Source organism: Rhea pennata, chromosome 4 (genome assembly GCF_028389875.1).
Source record: "Rhea pennata isolate bPtePen1 chromosome 4, bPtePen1.pri, whole genome shotgun sequence".
Classification (NCBI taxonomy): Eukaryota; Metazoa; Chordata; class Aves; order Rheiformes; family Rheidae; genus Rhea; species Rhea pennata.
Window position 1 is genome coordinate 64,095,890 of NC_084666.1, and position 22,426 is coordinate 64,118,315.

Consider the following 22,426-nt stretch of genomic DNA (forward strand, 5'->3'; position numbering starts at 1 on the left):
TGCCGTCCTGCAGGGGCTGGCGCTCCCCCCAGGGTGCCGCCAGGCTCCCAGCCCGAGCAGAGGAAGCTCCTGTGGCCCAGAGCTCCTGCTTACGAACCTCACAACATTTTAAAACGTGACAGCTTTCTCCTCGCACCTTAAGGAGGAAGAATATCGTTCCCTGTATTTGGACAAACCAGAAAGCTCAGGAACAGAGAAGGGGCCTGTTTCGGTCAACTCCACATGCAGGAGGCCCCGGAGAACATAGCAGGCAGACCTGGCAGTCCCAGCAAGGGACCACGGACAGCCCAGCGGTACATGCGGCAGCCCAAGGCTGGCCTGGCGTCACCTCAAGGGCCACAGCAGACAAAGCGGGCGAAGGCTGCCTTTCTCCCATTGCCAGGTGCTGGGTCAAGCGTGACTCACCCAAGCAAGCCCCAGGGCCGAGACCGCGTTGTCTGGGTGAGGCAGGCTTGAGTGCAACACAGGGTCTAGGGACAACGGGAGTCGTTCACGCAGCAGCTCTCCGTAGAACCACGCTGAGCTCTTGGGCGCTGTATTGTCAAGAAGAAAAACGAGGCTAAAAGGCAAACCCTCATAAAAAAAAGGTTATCATACTGTCTCATGCAATTACTTTAAAAGAGAAATCAAACACCTTAAGCCAGCAACACTTATGGAACACAAATACTGATCTGAGCCATCAGTTCCCAGCCATTACTCCCCAAAACACCCCCTTCTGATGTTGCTACTGTTTAACACGTACAAAAACAGAGGAAAGAAAGGGTGCTCGAGGAAATAACGTCGTGGTATCTGAGACAGGATGTTCTTTTACTGGGCCTTACAACAAAGAACAACTGGATCTAAACAGACAGCTCTGTGCTACACCTCATACCAGAACAGCACGCCCACCTTTTAATGTGAACTTCTCAGAAGGACACGAGTGCACTGAGCGTGTAACAGCGTCTAGGCCCTTAAGACATACAAAATCAGGCGTCCTTAATCACTACGGTTTTGTTTTGAGAATTCAAACCTGACCTCTCGAGGTCCTTAGGGAACCACTTTGTCAGAAACAGCTGCTATTTTTCACCTTGAAGACTTTGCATTGTAGCAGCCCCATAGAAACAACCATCTTCCTTGCAGCATCACCTCTTGTATTATCAGAGCACCAGAAACCCATTAAATCCCACATTATTAACTCATTGGCCACTGAGATTGTTAAATACTTTAATTTCAGCTGTAGGATAAAAAAAAAAAAAAAGAAATCTCTCTCACATGTTGCTGGCTTACTGAGCTTGAATTTAAATGAAAGCCTTTTCCTGAAGGATAGGGCTGCGGCTTCCAAACCAGACCGGACATCACCTGCCCAATGTTTTGCTGCTCGGTGACAAAACCCACCTATTAAACAATTTTTTGGAGACTCCCTTAGCCTTGTGAGCCCAATCAATTCCTGTTCACTTACTACTGCAGCAATGAGCCCAAAGTTGGCCGTAGGATTTGAGGTGGGAGGGGAGCCACAGTAGGATTCCCGCGCCGCTGGCAGCATTCACGAGGTCTGTCAACGCCGCACGGTTTATTTAATTCAGCAAACACTTGGCTTTGGCGGCAGCGAAAGGCAAAGCAATGCAGACAGAAATATTAAGGTAGACGGGCAGAGAAATTTTCTGCTGGCTAGACCAGGTCTGGATTCAAAGGAAAACTGAGGGAGGGAGAAGGCAAGGGATTGGATTTTTTTTGTTGTTTTTTCTGGGTTGTTTTGCTGAAACAGAGGCCCGTTCTTGTGCAGAAACAGGAGCATTAAGCGATGAAGGCTCTGCGGCCGACGGGGTGCGGGGACGGACTCAGCTGGTCCTCTTCGGCTTTTCTCCCCTGCAAACCCAGACACCGTTTTAGCTTTCTCTTTGGGGACGTTATCTAAGGGGATCGATACATTAGAGAGAAGCAAGTTCACCCTCCTCAGAGACAGCGAAGCAGCCCTGAAAAGACACTCAAGAAGGCAGTGAGAAGTACTTGACTCTTGAATAGGTTAGTATGTAAAAAACTGGATGGTGTAAGAGGAAGATGAAAAACGGCTCCCACAGAATATGCAGCAACGCTCCGAGATGGACGTTTACAAACAAGAGCCCCTTTGTCCGGCGGCGCCGTTTTGGCTTTGGAGGCTTTTTTGTTCGTTTCTGGCTCCAATTTGCCTCGAAAGAAGCTGAAAATAAATCTTGCTCCAAAATCGTGCCGAAAAGAATATTTCTAGGTTAAAATACGCAACAAAGCGCCCGAATGTGCTGAGATGGAGGTGTCTGAGCAGCTCTCCTCGCTTGCTGCAAGGCTGCTCCATCTTCCTTCGCAGCCCTTCCCAGGACAGCGCCGTCACAGCCGGTTCCCTCTCCCGACACACCACGAGGGATACATATATATATACGTGTGTGTGTGTGTGTGTGTATATATATATGTATATGTATGTATAGGCTGCAGTCAGCAGCAGCGGGTTTCTGAGACAGAAGCTGGACTTCGAGTCACGCAAGTAATTTCGAGGCCTTCTAATAGCTTAGTTTGGCTAAGGGATTTATGCCAAAAGGCCCTACAGACTTAGGGAGAGCTGCTCTCCCTGCAGGTTTTTTTTGGGGGGGGGTGCAAATGACCCGGTGCGCTCGGACACGCAGCACCAAGCCCGCGAGCACGGGTCAGGGACGCACAGGAAACAAAACCAGGTCGCTGCAAGCCTGCACAGCAGCTCCCCTGAAGCGACCAGTCTAACACCCTCCCCCCCGCCAAAAGCTGCGTTGCGTCTTCCCCGTGAATCCGCCCCTGCGAGCTACGGGAGCGGCTCTTCCCAACATCTGCAACAGTTCCTAAAATATCAGCATTTCACTATCCTCATACAAAAACTCCTGATGCGTTGGGTTTCGGCGAGCCACAAGCTACCTTAAGAGTGCACCGTAAATTTAAACAATTAGCGATTCACAGCTCCCAGCAGGGAATCCAGTAATTAATATACGGCTTAATCTACGACTTCTGCTATCCTTATACAGCTGGAGCACTTTGGCCTGCAGCCCCTTTGTTTTAATTGCTCTCGCTAACGATAGAGCTCGTCTAATGCAAAATAATCTGGTGAATTCTGCGCCTGTACAGGGCTACTGGAGGGCTCGTAAGAGGAAAAGAAAGCAGCTCCACACACCGAGGTGTTTGCTTGCATTCAAGGGAAAACAGAAAGGTTTGCTGAAAATAATGTATTAAAAAGGAAATTAAATCTCATTAAAAACTACTTTTTCTAGTTACTGAAGATTACTTTTGTTACGGTGAGGCACTTCACGGGAGATCCTTTGCTAACACACAGTTCTGAGGCACAACCTGTTTGCATGCTGCATGTTACTTTCTTTAAAGAGATATAAATACCCAGCAACTCCTATGGTCTTTCTGTATCAAGATTTTTTTATGAAACACTATTTAGATGCTTCATGACCATCAAACATAAATAAGTGTTATCAAAAGCAGTTTTGGCTGAGAGAGAGGTCTGAAAGACTGAATTCTTTGAGGAGGAAACAAATGTAAAAGGGACAGTTTTATTTATTTCACTATCAGCGTAACAGTGCCATATACATATCAGCTGGTATTGATCTTGGTTATAGCTTGAGGCTAGTGACCGACGGCATGCTGTAAATTCAAATTCTGAAGGGGAAAAAAGTGATCTTGTCAATTAATATATTAAATATTACCCTAAGTGAGATTGGATTGCAGACGTCTTGACTTTTACATCGCAAAAAGCCCCTGGATCAGTTTCTGCAGTTTTCATGTTTCCGCTCTGGGTTCTCCTGCCCCGTTGCCTGCCTTGGGTAAGGAGAGGAGGGAAGAAACCTGCAATTGCAGGGTTGGGGACTTTTGAAGCCGGAGCTTGTATCTAGACTGTCACGTTTTGCAGCCAAAATGACTTTGCCTAACCCTTTTCCTGAATCCATTTATAATTTCGGCCTCCGTAACATCCTATGGCAAGGCACTTCACGGTTTAATTACCCACTCTGTAAAAGGCTACTGAGCTTACTGAAGGTTATCCAAGCCTTCCAGCCGAGAAGAGTATCATGCCCCCTGTTTCGCTGAAAAGCCTTGCTTGGTGGGGAAGAAAGGTTGGCTTTGCTGTTGGAGGTCTACCCAGATACACAAGTTTTGCTGCTGCTCTTGCTTTTGGTGGTGCCAAGCAGGAGACCTTTAGGTCCTGGCTCCAGCGAAATCCAGGAAACGCCCGCCAGCAGCCCCGCGGCTCTTCACGTGCCCGTCGCCACGAGGACGCGCGTGCTCGGGAGTCTCCTAGACCTGACACCACAGGCTCCTGGGCGTCTTCTGCAGGCGCTGCCCTGCCGAGCGGCGCCGTGCTCACCTGGCGTTCATCACCTCGGCCAAGGCAACGAAAGGTCGGGAAGCGAGAGATGGCGCTTTCAACGCAGAAGCCCACCTCCAGGTCACCTCCTCGGGCAGCAGGAAGACTCGCCAGCTCGCCGCGAGCGGACCGCGCCGCTTCTCCCGTATTTTACACGGCGCTTAAACGACTCTGGAGAAAGCAGCTCCTGAACGCCGAACTCTTTTAATCTTGCAATAAGATAACCTAAAGCACTTGGGAGGTGTAAGCCACCAAAGCCTTCATCTAAACAAAAGTTCTTACCGCAAAACTACTCCGGTGAGATTTGCCCGTTCAAATCTCGCAAAGCCCACGGTGCCACCCGGGCTAAGGAAACAGCTCTTTAATATATAGTAATTCCTGCCTAAGAACATTAGTGGCGTCCCAGAACTGGAAAGCGGGATGTGTAAATTAAAAAGCAAAAATCGCATATACACTCTTAATATCCTAATACCTATTGCATGTGATCGCTTTCAAAGCGGCTTTAAATGAGAAGCGCGGTTACGCTTTGGCGTAGTTGCTAGAAACTGAGCCAGAATGCCCTCTATTACAATTTTAAAAAACAAAGGTTTCATAAAGAATCATAATAACAGAATTGTTAAAAACAGCACAGATTACTCCACGTTTGGGTTGTTTTCTTTTTCTCCTTTTTCTTCCTAAAGCACAGATCTGGGGCATGTATGGACCTTTCCTGAACAGCATCCCCCTGACCCATCACCCATGTGCAGGGTTTCTGTAGAGGGGAAAAAAAAGAAAAAGAAAAAAGAAAAAAGCCATTTTGGCCAGGACCGGGCAAGGCCCGGTGGTCAGGTCAGGTCAGCACCGCGCATACCCCCGGGGCCGGCAGCCCTGTGGCGCAGGCAGGGGGGCTGTGGTGCAAACCTGGCTCCCCAAACCTCCCTGCTGCCAGCGGCACCGAGACAGCTGGGGTGGCCTCTCGGCAGCTGCGTGCTCCCTCGGTATGCAGGTACAGGTTATTTTCTCCCCACCCCGGGGGGCCGGAGGCCTCCCTGAGCCCACAGACCTTTTCCAAGCAGAGCCCGCTTGGCTCCACAGACCGGTGGTTTATACAAAAGATATTTTTTTCGTTTTCCTCAGAAAAATCACTGCAAACAAAGTATATATATGTGTGTGTGTATGTGTATATATATATATATATATATATATTTTTTTTTCCTCCCAGAGAAAACTGGCTCCTTCGCACCGGTCCCTGTCCCTCCTCACCATGTGTGTAGCACTCCCCCTGTGCCTCCAGGCTGGCATGCAGCCAGGCACAATTATTTTTATTTATTTATATATATATGTATATATATATATATACACACACACATATATATATATATTTTTTTATTTCCACTGCATACTTCGGCTCCGGCTCCCCAAACTCTTTGATCCCCCCCCCCCGGGTGTCTCCTTACCCGGAAGAAAACCCGGGCGCGCTCAGCTGGGAGCTGGGCGCACACGTGGGCGCCCTGGCGCGCCTCCAGCCGCCTCCGGAGGGGCCGGGGGGGGGGGGGGGGGGATCAAAGGGGCCGCCGCCGCCGCCGGCACATCAAAGCCGCCGCCGCCGCCCCGCCCCTGCACCCGCACTGTCCCGTGTCTCCCCCTCCCCACACACACACTCAGCCCGGGACCCCCCCTCGGGCTGCGCTGTGCAGCCGCCCCGGCTGCGAAAGTGGGTTTCCCCTCTCTGCTAGCCGCGGGCTCCCCGTCGGGGAAAGCTCCGCTCGGGGACAGACCCCCCCCCTCCCCACCCACCCCTTCCTCCGCGCTAAAATGCAAAAGGGGGGGGGGAAGCCAAATGCAAAAAAAAAAAAAAAAAAAAAGTGAAAACGCGCACACCCGCTGAAATGCAAAAAAAAAAAAAAAAAAAAAAAAAAAAAAAAAAAAAAAGAGGCAAAATAAGCAAGCCGAAGAGCACAGGCGCCGCGCTAGGTGCCGGCCCCGGCGGCGCGGGGCTGCGGCGGCCGCCGCGGCGCCCCCGGGCCGGCCCGGCGCTGGCGTCCGGGGCAGTGGGGGGGTCCCAGGGCGGCGCCCCCGGCCGCCCCCTGCCCGCCCAGCGCCGCGGGCTGCGAGCAGCCCGGCAGCTTTGTGTTGTCTCCAGTCAAATCTGGCGCTGGAGCTGAGGTTTCCTGAGTTTATCCTCTTGTCATAAATCATTACGGTCTCCACCTCCCCGCCGCCACCGCCCCCACCCCGGCCCTTTACGGCCTCCAAAATACTTCTACACACACACACAAAAAAAAAAAAAAAAAAAAAAAAAAAGACACGGAGCTGGGAAAAACTCCAGCCCACATAAAGGGGACGATCCCGGGCCGGCGGTGAGGGTGCTCTTAAAGCGGGTCCCGGCTCCTCTCGCTTTAATTAAAACACACAGCTGCCCCCGGCGCAGGGCTCCTTGGGCGCCCAGCGCTCCCGGCCCGGCCCGGCCCGGCGGCAGCGCGGCGCCCCGCAACCCGCCCGCGGGAGGAAACGGGGCGCCGCGGGGGCGGCTCCGACACCCTCGTCCCGCTCCCCATTTCCCAGCAGCCGCTCCTTAACTGCTCTTCTCGAACCGCCTTCAGGAAGGACAGCTGGGGCTCTTCCCCCTTTTTTTATGTCCCCCTTTTTTTCCTTTTTTTTTTTTTTCCTTTTTTCCCCCTTTTTTCGCACCCGGGGAGCACCGACAATTCAGCGCCCGCCGGGGCCGCCCGCCTCCCGTTCCTCTCCTCCCCGGTTATTTCCTTCACGCACTTGCTCGCCTTGTCCAGCCTGGCGCCCGTTTCCCGCTACCTGCTTCCTTCTCAGCGTTTGCGGGTCTCGGCTTCCCAGCTGGAATTTAATTACTCGCTCATGGGGAATGAGGCAAAGAAATCACGGAGCGTTTGGCCGTTTCGGCTCGACTTGCCGCAGACAGCAGCGCGTCGGGGCCGGCGACCCTCGCACCGCGCTCGGACCAGCATCTCCCTAAAACGGATCGAGCACCCTCCCGCTCCCGGCCCTCCCTCCCCTCCCGCCTCAGCGTTTAGCAATTTCGCAGGCCACGTGCAAAGCACGGACCGCACTTTTCCGATGCCGAAATGCTGGGAAGTTGTTTCCTGCAAAATGCACCTCCAGCGCACCGCATGCACAAGATAAAATAAATTGCGGATCCCTGGCGTTCCCCAAATATACCGCCCGCTTTTCCTTTTTTTTTTTTTTTTTTTTTTGGGGGGGGGGGTGGGAGGTATCTGAAGCCCCCTGCCCCGGGGAGATGCTACTCCGGGCTGACAAAGCCGCGCGACTTCCAAACTAATGGGACGGGCAGGAGCCCGCTGCTCCAAGCTGTTATTAAGCCGGAGCTTTAATCCCTCAAACGGGGGCTCACCCCGACCTGCTGTTCCCACCGGCCACAAACCTCCCCTCCGCGCCCGCACCCCCCGCCAAAATAAAACAAATAGAACAAAACTAATAAAGTAAATAAAAAAATAGATAAGAAGGGGGGGGACTCTTAACAAAGCGGCCCCCAAAACGACCCAACGCCCGCGGCCAAACTTCGCCGCGGGGCTGCGCGGCCCCGCGGTGTCAATCACGGCGGCGGCTCCGCTTTCATCCCCCCGCCCCGGGGGGCGGCGGCGGCGGCGGGGGGCGGGCGCGATGCCGAAGTTGCGCCGCCGCCCCGCTGCGCGCCGGCCCCGCCGCACCCGCGCAGCGCAGCGCAGCCCCCGCGCACCGCGCCCTGAGCGCGGAGCCGCCGCGGCAGCAACTTTTCGCCCTGCTCCTGTGTTGCTTCGCCCTCAATACACACACACACACACACACACATATATATATATATATATGTAATTTATTTTTTTAATTCAGTTTCTCCCCCCCCCGACAGGCAGCGCGAGGAGGAGGGAGGACGAAGGCGGGAGCCGCGGTGGGCTGCGCGCTGCTGCGCGGGCCGCGCCCCCCCCCCGCCCCCGCTTTAACCGGGGGCCGCCGCGGCGCCCCGCGACTTGGGACGGCGCCGCTGCGCGCCCCCCCGAGCACCCCCGAGCCCGGGGCTGCGCCGGGCCCCGCTGCCGCGGGGGCGGCGCGGCCGGTGCCGCGGGCCGGTGCCGGGGGTGGGTTTCCTCTCCTTTTTTTTTTTTTTTTTTTTTTTTTTTTTTTAGTTTTCCCTCCCTTTTTTCCCCTCCCTCCCTTGCTCGCTCGCTCCCTCCCGCCCTCCCTCCGCCCGTCCCTCCTCTCCTCTCCTCCTTTTTTCTCCTCCTGCCTCTTCCCGCGCCCGGCGCGGCGCGGCGCGGCGGCCGGAGCAGACGCGGCGCCGCGGCGATGCCTCAGCTCGGCGGGGCCGGCGGCGGCGGCGGGGCCGGCGGCGGCGGCGGCGGGGGGGACCCGGAGCTGTGCGCCACGGACGAGATGATCCCCTTCAAGGACGAGGGCGACCCGCAGAAGGAGAAGATCTTCGCCGAGATCAGCCACCCCGAGGAGGAGGGCGACCTGGCCGACATCAAGTCCTCCCTCGTCAACGAGTCGGAGATCGCCCCCGGCGCCGGCGGGCACGAGGTGCGGGCCGGGGGAAAGCCCCCGCTTCCCCTCAGAAAACACACTCCGGAAAATACCCACCCCTAAAAAAAAAAAAAACACCCACCCCCAAGCTGCCCCCGGGCGGCCCGGGGCTGCGGCGGGGAAGGCGCGAGCGGGGCTGTGCGGGCAGCGGCGCGGGAGGCGCTTCCCGGCGCTGCGGTCCGTCGTGCCGCGTTTTGCTGCGTTTCCTTCCCCCCCTCCCCGCCCCGAGACCTGGTAGCGAGGGCAGCCCGGGGCTCAGTATCGCCCTCGGTGTCACTTGAGCAAAAAGTGGTTTCGATCGCTGGAGCGCAAAGTGTTTTCCAGAAATAAGCGCCCCCCCCCCCCCCCCCCCCGCCAAACGCAGGGCGCTGCTGCTGGAAAGGCTTCGCAAGAGCCACGTAGTTGTTAACGCCGCAATAAAACGGCCGCTTGCACGAGCAAACTGGTACAGTTGCCTTCAAAATGACTAAGAGGAAAAACAGAGATGCTTATCTCTGGCTGTAAACCCCCCCCCCCAAGAAGATCTAGTGTTATTAACAGCAAACGAACGTCCATAAAATGACTCTCCTGCTTTTGTTTTGTTTTGTTTTTCTTTTCCTGCTTGCTTGCTTGCTTAACGCTGGATTCTTTGTGGTTAGGTTTCCAGGCAGACCCAGGCGCAGGACTCCTACCACGATAAAGGCAGAGAGCATCCCGAGGAAGGTGAGAGCCGCGCGCCGCGGCCGGCCGGCTGCCGCCGCCGCCCCGGCAGCGCCCTGGGACGCCTCCGCGCAGCGTCCGGACCCGGCTGCGGTTTCTCTGGGAAAGGACAAATCCAGTCTCTCTTTGGGAGTGGGGGGGCGGGGGGGCGTGCAGTGCTTTCAGAGCCGGCTCAAAAAGGAGACGGACACCCAGCGCGTTTATCTTGAGTAACCAAATGGTATTTTTGTTGTTTAGAAACTGATAAGTAGGCCAAATGGATCTTTTGCTGAAGAAATAACTATTTTTAGGATATCAGCTTAAGCACATCTGTGTCTTCGCTCGTACAGCGCAGCTGAGTTGTGGCAGTCAGAAGTGGTGTGCTTTTTTTTTTCCCCCCATAATCAAAGTTAAGATTTTTAACTATGTCATATCATAAATCCCATATAAAGACAGACCCTTGCAATTCGGTCCTGCTGCTCGCCAGGACTCTCTGGTGGTCTTTCTCAAAATTTGCCATTAAACTGCCTAAAAGCAATAATGTCCGCATATTTTGGCAGGCGGGGAGGGAGGAGATCAGCTTTGTTTAGCTGTGTTTTCATCCTTGCATCTTCTTAGAGGCTCATCTGGGAGTTGTAAACGACTAGTAGAGCATGTGGGTGGGGGACCTGTTCGCCCCCGTCCCTGCCTCTCTCTGCGCAGAAAGCAGAGCCAAATTACTTGTTTTCCTGCAAGATAGCATTCCTCCCTGGGCTCCCCAAGGGTGGCCACGCGTGGTCACCAGCCTCTGCCCCAAATCCTGGCCGCTCACTGTCCCCGTGGCCAGAGCAAACCTCTGCTAGCGATTGTTGCCCAGGTCCTCCCCTTCCTGACGGCGCTGTCGAAAATCCATGCTGGCAGTGCTTCTGAATCCGCAGGTCCTGGGGGAATATATAAAATGGGGGAAAACTGCTACTTGAGAAACGTGATGTCATTGCTGATGCTGCTGCCCCTTTGAACAGAGGCTAGCAAAATAAATGGGTTGCTCTGAGGTTTTTCCACATTTGAAGTGTAAACTCCTTGCTAAGCACGCTTACTCCTCTAAGAATTAGCTCGTGTTTAAAAAAAAGAAAATAGAAAAAACTTTTTTTTAAAAAAAAACTTTTTTTAAAAAGTTTAAAACTTTTAAAAAAAAGTTTTTATATATTGCTGTGGACCGCTTTCTGTCAGAAGCAGTTGCCCTGTGAAAGGCGGCGTTTGCATGCAGAACATTTCTGGGAATGCCCCATGCCTGTGTGAGCGCTCCGGCTCGCGAGAAACACGTTATATGCAGGGAATAACGTGATCCTTGTTTCCTCTTCCCCTAGGAAAGCATCCAGACGGTGGCTTATACAGCAAGGGACCATCGTACTCTGGTTATTCTGGGTATATCATGATGCCAAACATGAACACCGACCCCTACATGCCGAACGGATCCCTGTCGCCGCCCATGCCCAGGACAGTGAGTTATCTGCCGCGGGGCCCCGCTGGGGCTCCTGCCCTCCCTGGGGTTGGTTTGGTTTTGGGGTTTTTTTTAGGTAGCTTTGGGGTCTTCAGAGCCTCCGTCCTGTGGCAGTTTAGGGCTGTCAGAGGCGTTGGCCGCGATGGTGGTGGAAAAGCAGCAGCCTGCGCTTCGCTGTGGGGTCTCTGAGCAGGGCGGGGGGCGGCAGCAGGGGGAAGGCCCTGCTCTGCGCCGGGGGATAACGCGCCGCGGGATAATGTAAATGCCGGCTTTGCAGGGACGAGGGCAGGTGCGAGCTTGCGGGCTTTAATTCTTCTGCTTGTGGAGGAAAATAGGGGACTGGATGTAGAGCTGCTAAAGTTGCTTGTCGGCAAGGTGAAAAGATTTGGTGCTTTTTTTTTGCCTTCGGATGTGGCATTGCTCTTTGCTGACTGCTGTTTATTTGTGTCATCGGCGGCTCTGTGTAAAGGCCGTGGGTATCTGCGGGTACAGCTTTGAAACGTGCCCTGTAACTTCGTCCACAAACTGTTTTGGGCAACTTGCTGCCAAGCCTGGGGCAGAGTCGCAGTCGCCGCTTTGCTTTACTTCGCGGCGGGCGCTGAGCCTTCCAGGTTGGTGCCTCTATCTGCAGTGGGGTGGATGCACGTCCGGGAGGATCTTAAGGGATTTTTGGTTTTGGAGAGTCAACTCCCCTTTGTTTTTGTAGACCTTTTGGTATACGGATGGGGTGATGGAGAGGCAACGCTAAAATTAGCCGTGGAAATCGCATTGGTAGAATTGGAGTGGAGCAGGAAACACATTTGCTTGTGGATGTCCTCTGGCAAAGGTGTCCCCACAGCTGCCTATGCTGGGATATCAGAAGTTGCGTACAGGTATTTGCTGGTGATAAGTTGCTTTCCCTCTTATTGGCTCTTAGATAGCGACTACCAAATAAAAAAAACTAACAACTGGCTTCATTTTGCTCTGCTGTAGCCTTGATTTTTCTGCAAGGTTGTGGCTTTTGGTTTTAGGAATAAAAAGACGAGGCCTAGTCTGTGCTGGTGATTTAACAGCAGTAAAGCGTGTTAAAACGCTGGATGTTGGGATTCAGAGCGATGCTGCAGTGTGGTTTTCTGAAGGCGGGGGTTCAGTGCCAGACCAGTGGTTTTTCTGTGTCGCTGCCTGCGTTTCAGAGAGCCCAGCCCGACGCAGCGCATTGCTCTCAGCAGCTCTGCTGTTAAGAGAGGTCTCGTTAGCGTGTAAATGGCCGCGCGGAGACCTGCGCTCGTTTGGCATGGCGTGTCTGCGCCGTAGCACGCGTGGTGCTCGCGGGTGACGGCCCCGGGCCGTTGAAACCCGCCGCTGCGGACGCTGCTCTTCAGAAACCTTCGGCGCAGATGTTTTGGGGGCAAAAGCGTGCAGCAGCTGCAGCAGCACCGAGGCTCAAATCCCTCCTTTTTGGAGACTGGGGAACTTGATAAGACCTTTTTTATTACTATTATTTTTAATCCCCCCCCCCCGCCCCGGCTTTCCTGCTGGCTGTTCCCAAGGAAGTGGCTCGTGCAGGGCTTTGCACCGCGAAACCGGCTCCAGCTGTGTGCCCGAGGAGACAGCCCGAGCGGCTGGCCGGCTCTCCCGCTGCCACGGGACGCCCCCAGCACGCGGGGACGGGTCCGCTGCGCCGGTGTTCGCCCCTCGGCACCCACCTGGAGCCCTCTCCGAGTAACCCCAAGGCTGCACGCGCGAGTTGTTAAATACTTTCATTTATTTATTTATTTTTCTTCTTTAATTGCGCTGTAATCTCTGCTGGGCTCCTAGCTGACAGCTGTGCCTCTTCCTCCTCCTCCTCCTCTTGCTCCTCCCACCCCTCCTCGTGGGGGTTGGGATGGGAGCCGGGGGTCTCGGGGGTCTGGCCGCCCGCGGAGGGAGGAGCAGCAGCCCCGTGGCACTGTACCTGCGCCTTTTTCAGCACAAAGCCATCGCTGCTTTGCTGCCTCTCTCACGTTGCTTCGAGGTGCTGGGCAGGATTAAAACACTGCCCCGGGGCACCAAGGCCTTTTCCTTCCCTTCCCTTCCCCCCTCCCCTCCCCTCCCACTCCACGCTGTGCAAACCATTTCAATGAGGCTGGTACGTGCAAACAGCACCGGCAGCACCGCAGCTGGTAAAACACGGTGAAACGGAGGGCACGTGCCCTTCCCGATGGGCACAGCTGTGCCTGCCTGCGTACGTGTGTGTGTGCATGTGTATATACGTGTTTGAATGTATGTATGTATGTGTATTGCTACGGTAAAGCACTGCTTTTTGGGACAAGCACATGGGGCCCGGTGCTGGGACTGTCACATCAAATGGCACATGAGGCCTTTCTTTTTTTTTTTTTCTTTTTGCTAATCGAAGCTGCTCTGTGCAGGTCAAGCTTGTAGCTGGGGTGGTGGGAAGGCTTTGCTAGAATGGGAAAAAGTTACTTCCAACAACACATTTGGAGAAAAAAAACCCCACCCTTTTCTGTTTTTAAAGGGCAAATGCTTTAAGTTCTTGCTCTGTAAACTAAATACAAAAATGTATGTGTGTAGTCAGGCCTGGTCTATCTAAAAAAGCCTGAAAGAAGAAAGCCAAAGTGTAGTTCTGGTGCAGCTCTCTTGTGGGAAGGATGGATGAGGAAGAGTTCAAATTGCCCTGAATTCACTCTTGTTACAGCAGTCTCATCCACCTTCCCCTCTCTCTTTTTTCCTTTTGACTTTACTGGTAACTGATTTGCCTTTTCCAAGTTGGATTTGTAGGAGCGGGAGAGTGTTAGTTACAGGTTTATGTGGGAGCCTTGCGTAGCAGCGTGCGCCCTTATCTGATAGCCGGGCGAGTAGGAGAGCAAAGCAGCTGGGTTAGGTAGCTGCAGGAAAAGTGGCATGTGATAGTACTAAAGCCACAGCAACACCTGGCAAACGTGCACCCTGTGTGCCTGAGATAGCTCTTGGTGGTTTTTCAGCATCGTGTGGGTACTGAAGATGGGAGCAGGAGGCAGCTGTTTGTTTTCTAACTTGTGGGAGTTTTTCATACTTTTTTTTTTAGCACGGGTTTTGGGTAGCAAACCTTTCTCATCTGTGCGGTGGGAACGTGGGGACAGCAGAGGAGACAGAAGAATCGTTTTTGTTTCTCAGATTCGTCCAGAGAATTATTTTGTCTCTGCTCCTCACTCTTCTCCATGAATGAGACTTTCCATTGTAAGACACGGGATTTCTGCGACCTCCCTTTTGTCCGTTCTCATTTGTTCATGGGGTCTGAGATTATTTCTTAGTGGTTAAACTGTTTCTGTGTTAGCTGCTGGAGTTGTTGTTAAATAGGTTGGAGGATACAACCCATACAGGAGTACCTTACAGGTACTTGCAAAATACAGTGTATCTATTTGGAAACGGTAAGAAATTCTGCTACAAAAATCTGAATGCAAGGAAGAATTGTAGTAAGCAAACTGCCTCCCCTCACCCCCCAGGTTTGGATGTTATTTGCATGCATCTGCATGGTGAAAGCCACGCATGGATACAGTTCCTGTCTTGAAGAGCTAGCCTCCCAGGAAAAACTGCGTGGGTAAAATGAATAGGAGGAAGGATGAGGGTAGAAGTAGCAAGCGTGCATGGATACAGCGTCTGAGTCGGAGGGTTTTATTTCCCTGGCTGAAAGTTCTGCAAGCAGGATGGTTGACTTGCTCGTGGGAAATCTTCGGGAGCATGACTGGACCCTAGCGAGAGCCTCAGCCTTCCCAGCCTGGAAACTGTGTCTGGCTACGCCGCAGGCGGCCGCGAAGCCGGTTTTGAATAAATGCTCTCTTTGCGTGGGACTTGGCTCGTGCCGCGTGTGCGAACGCCGGCGCTGGCGCAGAGGCTCGGCCTGCTGAAAGCCACCTGGCACCTCGTGGCTCCGGTGCTGGGGCTCCCCTCCTGCTCCCGTCGCTCCTCAGGACGCTCTGCACTAGTTTCTCTGTTGACTTCAAAGCGGGGAAGCGCCAGGGCCGACGAGCATCCCGGTCCTGCTGCCTTACCCCGAGCCACACGCACCTCCGTGGAGGCGAGCGGCGCGGATTAGCCCGTGAGATGGCTCGGCAGCAAGGTGGGGAGGAGCAGAAGACTTCCCAACCCTGTCGGTGTTTTCCTGCAAGAGCAGGACTCGTCCGGGTTCCTGGAGGCGCGCGTGCGACCGCCGGGAGCTGCGGCAGCGTCTGCCCGGCAGCTGAGCGAGGGGCGCTGAGCGCCGGCGCTGGCGGAGGAGAGCGGTCCGTTCGGCACGGGCAAGCGAGCCGGGCTGCTGCAAACACGTCCGGGTCCCGCCGGTCGCGGGCATGAGCGAGGTTTCCTCTGAGGTGCCAGCGCCAGGCCAGGAGCCACCGTGGGTGCCCTCTTGTTTCACCAAGGGGGAAAAAAAGAAATATGCATATATGTATACATGTGTGTGTATATATACGTATCATCTGCTTGGAAAAGGAGGGGCCAATAAATCTGGCAAATTGTGGACGGGCAAGAGAGAGAGCAAATGCTCCTCTCCTTGAGGCTCGGTGCAGAGGCGAGGATGACGTGCGCGTGACTTCAGCCGCGGCGTGCCCAGAAACCCCTCCCCTGGCAGATCGCCGCGGCTGGGGCTTCACTGCACAAACGTGTGCGTGTGCGTGCACGCACGCGTGCCCTCAGTCTCCTTTCCCTGCATAGCTATTTCGTTATCACCCTTAAAAGGTGGAGCTGCTGCTTGGCTTTGGAGGCAGCTCCAGAGGGAGGGCAATGCCGTTCCTCCCGCTTCGGTGCCGCGCCGCCTCTTCTCCGGCCTTGAAGCAGGTTAATAAGAGCAGCTTGGCGCGGGCCTGCCGTGCCGGCGAGGGCACGGCTCGAGGAGGAGCCCCCAGCCCCGCAGGCTCCGGCGTCCTCCGAGGAGGACGAGGCCTTCTGCAGGCCGGCGCGGGGCTGCGGGGGAGGAAACAGCCCCCACAAACGCGTTTCACTGCTTCTGTCGTATTTCTGAAGTCCTGTTAGAGACACGTGCCTGTTTTTTTGGCGTAAAATATTCCGTCTTCTCTGGCTTAGGAAAAGACGTTTATAAAAGGGGCTGGCTTAACTAAGAAAGTAAGTGTGCTGTTGACACCAGCTCCGGCACCGAAGCTTAAAACCGAGAGTCCTTCTGGCCGGGATTTACTCGGCGAGCCGGCTGGCAGCGGCGCCCGCGCGTCCGCGGCTCCGGCTGCGCCCAGCCGCCGCGTCCGCCCGGGGCAGCGGGCGAGCGCCGCGGGCTGCCTCGCTGCACAGCCGCTTGCTCCCCTCGGGCACCGTTGCCCTTTCCCGGCCCCGAGGCTCGTGGCGGCTCGTTTCCCGCAGCCCTCTGCTAGCGAGGAGCGCCGAGGGCGTCCCGAGGGAAGGAGCCGGGCGTCGCAGCCGCAGAGCCGCGCTTTGGAAAGCGTAAGCACGGAAAATATTTTGCTCTAAGAACACCCCTAGGGCTGTTTCCCTGGCCTCCAGCCGTTGAATATTGAGTTATATTTGTGGTGGTCTTTCCAGCCTGGTTCTTGCCTTCTCACATGAGTGTAATTTAACTTAAAAAAAAAAAAAAAGAAAAATCTGTGTTTGGAGAGCTGGACTGAGCGTGCTGTGTTTGAGAATTTTGTTACTCAAAATCCTCTTTCTCTGTCACATCATTTCATGTCTTATAATACTCCCATGTGCAGGGAGAAAAGAAAGCTGTACTGGATTTAAAGGAAAAAAGAAAGAAATGGGAGGAAAAAAAAAACCCCAAAGCTTAGCTCTTCAGTGTGTGGAGCTCTCTGGTTGTGTTGTGACTTTTTTTTTTCCTCCTTCAGTTGTTTTGAGAATAATTTCTAAGAAAGTAGTACAGAGACACTGCTTGAGATGTAAATCTTCAGAAGGAAAACTCAGAACAGGGGAAAAATTAGCAAAAAAATGCTAATTTTTTAGGCCACTTCATACACTTTGACAGCATTATTACAGACATGCTTTTTAAACTGGCAACTACTAAGCTTCTTATCAGAGTGACCTGTAAAAGATGACTTCATACTTTGTAATAAGGAAATACCAAGAGATTCTGGGAGAGCTGATCAAAACGGTGTTTTGTTCAAAACTTTTTTGGTTAAAGGGCCTTCCCAAAACAATTCCTATTTTTCCCTGAGTCAGATGAACTTTAAATTCTTCCTTTTTTTTTTTTTTTTTTGTTTTTTTTTCTCTTCAGGAGTAGGTGTGCTTGAGTGTGTGTATAGGGGAAACAAGAATGTTAGAGACTAATGGGACAGAGTAGCAAATGTAATTGAATCGGCAAATACTGTGTAACCAGAGCCATTTGAAAGACTCTTGAATCTGGGGCAGAAGGGAGACTTTTTAGGAGAAGGAGATTTCCAAGGGGTTTTGCGAAGCTCGTCTCCCAGCTCTGGCTCCAAAATTGTAAGTAGGTCTGTTCTGTTAGTTAAACAGTTGCAGTGGCTGTAGAGAAAAAGCCTGGCTCCATTAAATGAATCCTTCTGGGCAGCGTCTTCTGGACAAAACTTTTCGCCAAATTCAGGCAGCGGAGCAGCCCGCGCGATTCCTCTGGGGTCTCGCGTTGTGCTTCTGGAGGCAGCGTTTCGCCACCAAGAAGCCCCAGCTCGGAAGGGAGCTGCGGGCCGACTTCTGTCACCCCATCCCGTCCCCTGCATCCTGCGTTGTTTTCGGCGCCGGCTGCTTCGTCTTGGCCGGGGTCGGAGCGCGGGGGGTTAAGCCGGGGCCGCGAGAGCCGCCTGCCGCGGGGTAGCACCGCCTGGATATCGCGTTCCCCGGTGGGGGGGCGGCGGCGAGGGTTTGCGCCGGTGCAATTTGTCGTGAAATAGGTAAATTCCGCGCGTGGTCAGAGGACGCGGACCCCGGCGCGAGGACGTGACCCGTGGCGATGGCCGCGAGCGCGCCGCGGCAGGCTCGGCCGCCCACGGCCGCCGCCGCCGCCTCTTCTCCCGCCGCGGCCGCGCCGCGCTCGCCCCCCTCCCCGAGGGTGCTTCTGCGGGCTGGGCGCCGATGAGCAAACCTCGCTCGGGGGCTGTGGGGAAGGTGGCGGCACAGCTGGGGCCAAAACCCACATTTCCTGAGTTCGCTTCAGGAACTCACTGCAAAGACAGCTCAGGGATGAAGATACAGGGTTTTTTTTTTCCGGAAAACAAACCAAAAGTTGCCCTTCTTCGGTGTATTTGTCTTATTTGTATTATCAGGCTATCGTGCGTGTGTGTAACTCCAGCAACGCTGTGGTTCAGCAGTCACTGTGGCTGTTTCACACGCTGCTGTCCAGTTACAGACCAAAGACCCGTACTGAAGATTTTGGGTAGAAGCAGGAAGGAGCACAGGCTGCAGCCGGTATGTCCTGTGTATCCCGGCCGCCACTGGTTTTTTCAGGTCCCCCAGCCCGCTCAGATACAAAGTCACCGCACAGTTCGATGCGAGGAGAGGGCTGCTGTCTGCCGGGACACCGAAAACCGCTGTTTGGGTGGCGTGATGAGTTATGTGGGATGGAAAGCCGGCCCGTAGCCTCCATGGGCTTCCCGTGGGCCAAAAGCCATCTCTGAAATTCCAGTGAATACCTGCAAGTACCTATCAAGTTTGATAGTCTCGGATTCATGAGTCCTCCGTAAATGGAAAAAAAAAAAAGAAACAGGAAGGGAAAATAAGCAATAATTCACAGCGGAAAGCCCCTCTTTCCTCACGGCCATGGTCTGAGCCTCGCAGGTAGGATGGCCAAGCTTGCAGCCTCTTACAGAAGTGACTTCTGCCCCTGTGCTGCATGGTGGAGGGTGCTGGAGACCCTTGCAGCCCGGCACATTTTGCCTGCAGCTTGCAGGCTGGTGTCCGCTTCCGCAGGCACCGGGGGCTCCTGGTGGCACAGGCAGAAGCCGGAGTAGGGTCCGCCAGCACGGCAGGAGGTGCATTGGCTTGTAGTGACTGCCCTGGCTCCCTCTCCAGGTCTCTTCCCTCTTTTCTTGGTGTCGCTCTATGGGGATCCAGGTTCCAGCAGGTCTCCGAGGGACCGGCTGTCAGAGCGGGCAGCAGCCCCACTAAGAGCTGCTCCTTCTTCAGGAAAGCCAGGCTTGCAGAGCAGGCAGTAAATTTGCTGTGGGGAGGAGGATCGGGGCAGTGGGGGGGAATATATTAGAGCAGGAGAGACTTCTTTCTTAATGCTACTGAGAAAAATCAGCTTTTGCTTCTTGGTGAAGAGCGTGCTGCGTTTGGCACCGGTTTCAGCCTCAGTACGGCGTGTGTGTGTGTGCATGTGTGTGTTAAGGAACAGTCAAAGTAAAACCAGGATGGTTTTGCAGCCTTGAAGTGACAGGGACATAAGCGCTGGGTCCGCAGGGAGGGAGGGCAGATCCCGCCGCTGTGCTCTTTGAGCTGGGGTTTTAATGACTTCAGGGGAAAAAAGGAGTGGTAGAACAGCAGAAGAAAAATGCAATGGCTAAGAGGAAATTATTTTTATTGCTAATACATGGGTGCTCATAATGTTTAATTCTTTGCAGCTTACAGCGTTTATTTTTTTTACAGCTTGTGCTTTATTTGCACATTCTTCGTTCCTCGCTGTTCTGTGCGTTGTAAGTGGCAGCGACCATATCGCTGTTCTTAAAGGCTCCTTTTCCGGGGTCTTAATTTAAGTAAACGTATTTGCTGAAGCACCCGTGGTGCTCGTGTTGGTCAGGGCACAGGCAGAGAGCGGTTCAGCTGCTGCTTCTTCCTTGCCTCTTCTTCCTGCGCTTGTTACGGCCCCTTCCCTTTCCACCGTTAAGTTTTGAAAGTCGTCCAGGAATTTTTCTCAGGACAGAAGAGACGCACATTTAAAGTTCAGGATGGGCTTTCTCGCTAGAGCTTCGCTTTTGTTCTGACTTGCGAAGGCAGGTGGGGAGGGAGGAGGGCTGCGGGGGCGTTGGACCCCCCCGTAAAGAAGGCTGCGGCAGGGGCGGTTTCAAGGCAGCGTGAGAGTTGCCTGTGTGGCTGGAGATCGGGGGATCGTGGAGGAAGCCTTGTGATTTTGATTTTGATTTTTTTTTTAATCTTTTTATATCATTAGCTGCCTTTTCAGATAACTAACGGGAATTTAATGTTGGTTTGCAACGTGTCGTGCGTCCGTTTTCGAGAGAGCAAACTGCTGCCTATTTATTATAAGGAGCTGCAGAGGGGAGGCGACTCCCGGGCATCTCTGTTATTTTGCCTTGCATCAGGTGCTAAAAGTCACTAACCGCACCGCGAGTCACAGTATTTTTCCCAATTTGACTCGCTTACCCAATCATATTTTTACTTCAGCCTTGAGGCTTGAAAAAGCATGTGCATAATCAGTTCATTTTGTGTGGTCTAGGCTATAAAAATGCCCCCTCTGTTCTTCCCATATGAAAAACGTGTTTTTAATTTTGGGGAACTTATATAATTTTCTGTGCTCTCTTTTGTATTGCAGATTAGAAACAAATGCCGCCTTCCCCTAACTTTGCATGTTCCAATTACTGAGTTGTGAAAATAAGTCGTCCCTCAGCTTTTGTTACTTTAAAGCAGCTATCGGTGATGTCAGAGTCAATACTAAAAGCATTAAGAATGCTGGCAGAATGTAATGCAGCTGCAATCCAACATGATGTTGGAAATGGGGTTGCGAGCATAAAGGCTTTCCATATTCCCAGGGCGCACAACTGCTCGCGGCCTTGGCTTTGATCTCTTCAAAGGCGGCTGCCTCCTCCTCCTCCTCCTCCTCCTCCTCCTCCTCCTCCTCCTCCTCCTCGGCGGAGAGACTTGGCTGCCGCTCGCTTGCGCTGGAGAGGGAAAAAAAAAAAAAAAAGGCAGAGGTCTGTATTCAGGCAGAAATCAATCACAGTGCAGGAACAATTATGTGTAATTCAACCATCATGGCAACGGGGCGAGATTATGGGTTTGTTACCTGAGTGACTGCGCGGAGCCGGGCGGCGGCGGCCGGGTTCCCGCGGCCCTGCCCCGGCGCGGGGGCCGCGGGGTGACGAATGCCGCTCGCGCCGTCCCGCAGAGCAGAAAACGAGGTTACAATCGGCAGATAATGTTGGCGTATGTAACCATATTTCGGCGGGGAGCCGGGCGACTCCGGGGAAGAGGGGCCGGAGCGGGCTTGCGCCGGGGCCGCTGGCTTCCGCAGAGAGTTCGGGTGCCGTTTGCGAGGAATTGGTTGTTTAAAGCAGCCTGGCAGCGTTTGCAGCATGTAACGGCAGGGTTTGGGTGAGGGGAATTACCGGATTTAAGGAGAAATCCCAGGGGTGGGGACGGGTGGCCGAGCAGTGGCGTGAGCGCCTCCCTGCCCTCGCGAAGGGGTTTGGGGTCGGGCTGGCGGCGGGGCGGCTCGAGGGCTGGCGGGGCGGCTCAAGGTGCTCTCTGTACCGCGACACCCTTCGCAAAATATCCTCCGAGGTGCAACGGCCTCCTCTCGCTAGGGACTTGGGTCTTTTTTCCCCTCTCCGAGTAGTGAGCAGTAGCTTACTGTCCTTAAAAAGAGAAGGAGACGGGGCGTATGTAGCATCAGCCAGGAGAAGATGTATTTAAAGCATCATTGCCCGTAAAGCCTTAAAATAGTTTTCCTCCCCAAAAGGCAAAATAAAACGCAGATGACTGATTATAAAGTGGTATCCCTGCTCGGGCTGGTACGCGGGGTGAGCGTTACCTTTTATACTGCTCAGGCTTAGATATCAGAGGCGCAAGAAGCTGCTTTGAGTTACAGATCTTCAAACAATAAGTCAAAACAAAAAATCAATCCCTCCAGTCCCTGGGTGCAGTTAGCTAAAGATAAAAGAGAAAAATAAAGTTATGCTAAAGCGGCGAGAGGCGAGGAACGGAGATGCCAAGGAAACGCGGAGGACAAGTGCAGAGTTGAAGTGGGCCTAGCGTGAGCCAACATCAATGAATTTGTGTCTTATCAAAAAGTTTTTGGGTTGCTAGTTCTTTCCAAACTGCATCCACTCTGCTCCAGGGCTGCCTGAAGCGTCGTCTTCAATAAAAGTTGTTTCTTTCCCCCAACTCCGCACACCTTCTTGCTCTTAAATACAGTCGCATAGGGATTGGGCTGCACCTCGCTCGAGGTATGGAGCTCCACTGCAGACTTCAACAGTTAATTAAGTCTCTGATAATCCCTTGTTATTACAAATATGTTTGATGAAAGATGTGTCATCTCAAAAAAACCCAAAACAAAACAAAACAAAACAAAAAACCCAAAGCTGGTTGCTTCTAGTGTTTCCCCCTCCACCTCCCAACAGATATAAATTACAAAGAATTCTTTTTTTAATGCAGGTAAAAAAGGGGAGTGATCTTATTTACCCCTTTTGTCGGCTGATTCGTGCAATTTTTAATGCTGATTAACTATTTTGATTGATGGAAGTACGTGACTTAAGCCCCAACCTGCCAAGAAGCGAGCAGCGTGCACGGAGCCG

The 22,426-nt window shown here is 53.5% G+C and overlaps 1 protein-coding gene across 1 annotated transcript in view; it reads left to right on the plus strand.

Moving 5' to 3' along the window:
• The first annotated feature begins 8,635 nt into the window (after positions 1–8,635).
• LEF1 (lymphoid enhancer binding factor 1) overlaps positions 8,636–22,426 on the plus strand; it is a 57,995-nt gene continuing 44,204 nt past the window's right edge. The window contains exons 1-3 of the mRNA XM_062574129.1: positions 8,636–8,869; positions 9,511–9,574; positions 10,897–11,030. Of these exons, the coding sequence (XP_062430113.1) occupies positions 8,636–8,869; positions 9,511–9,574; positions 10,897–11,030 (432 nt within the window). The remainder of the gene's footprint in view (positions 8,870–9,510; positions 9,575–10,896; positions 11,031–22,426) is intronic.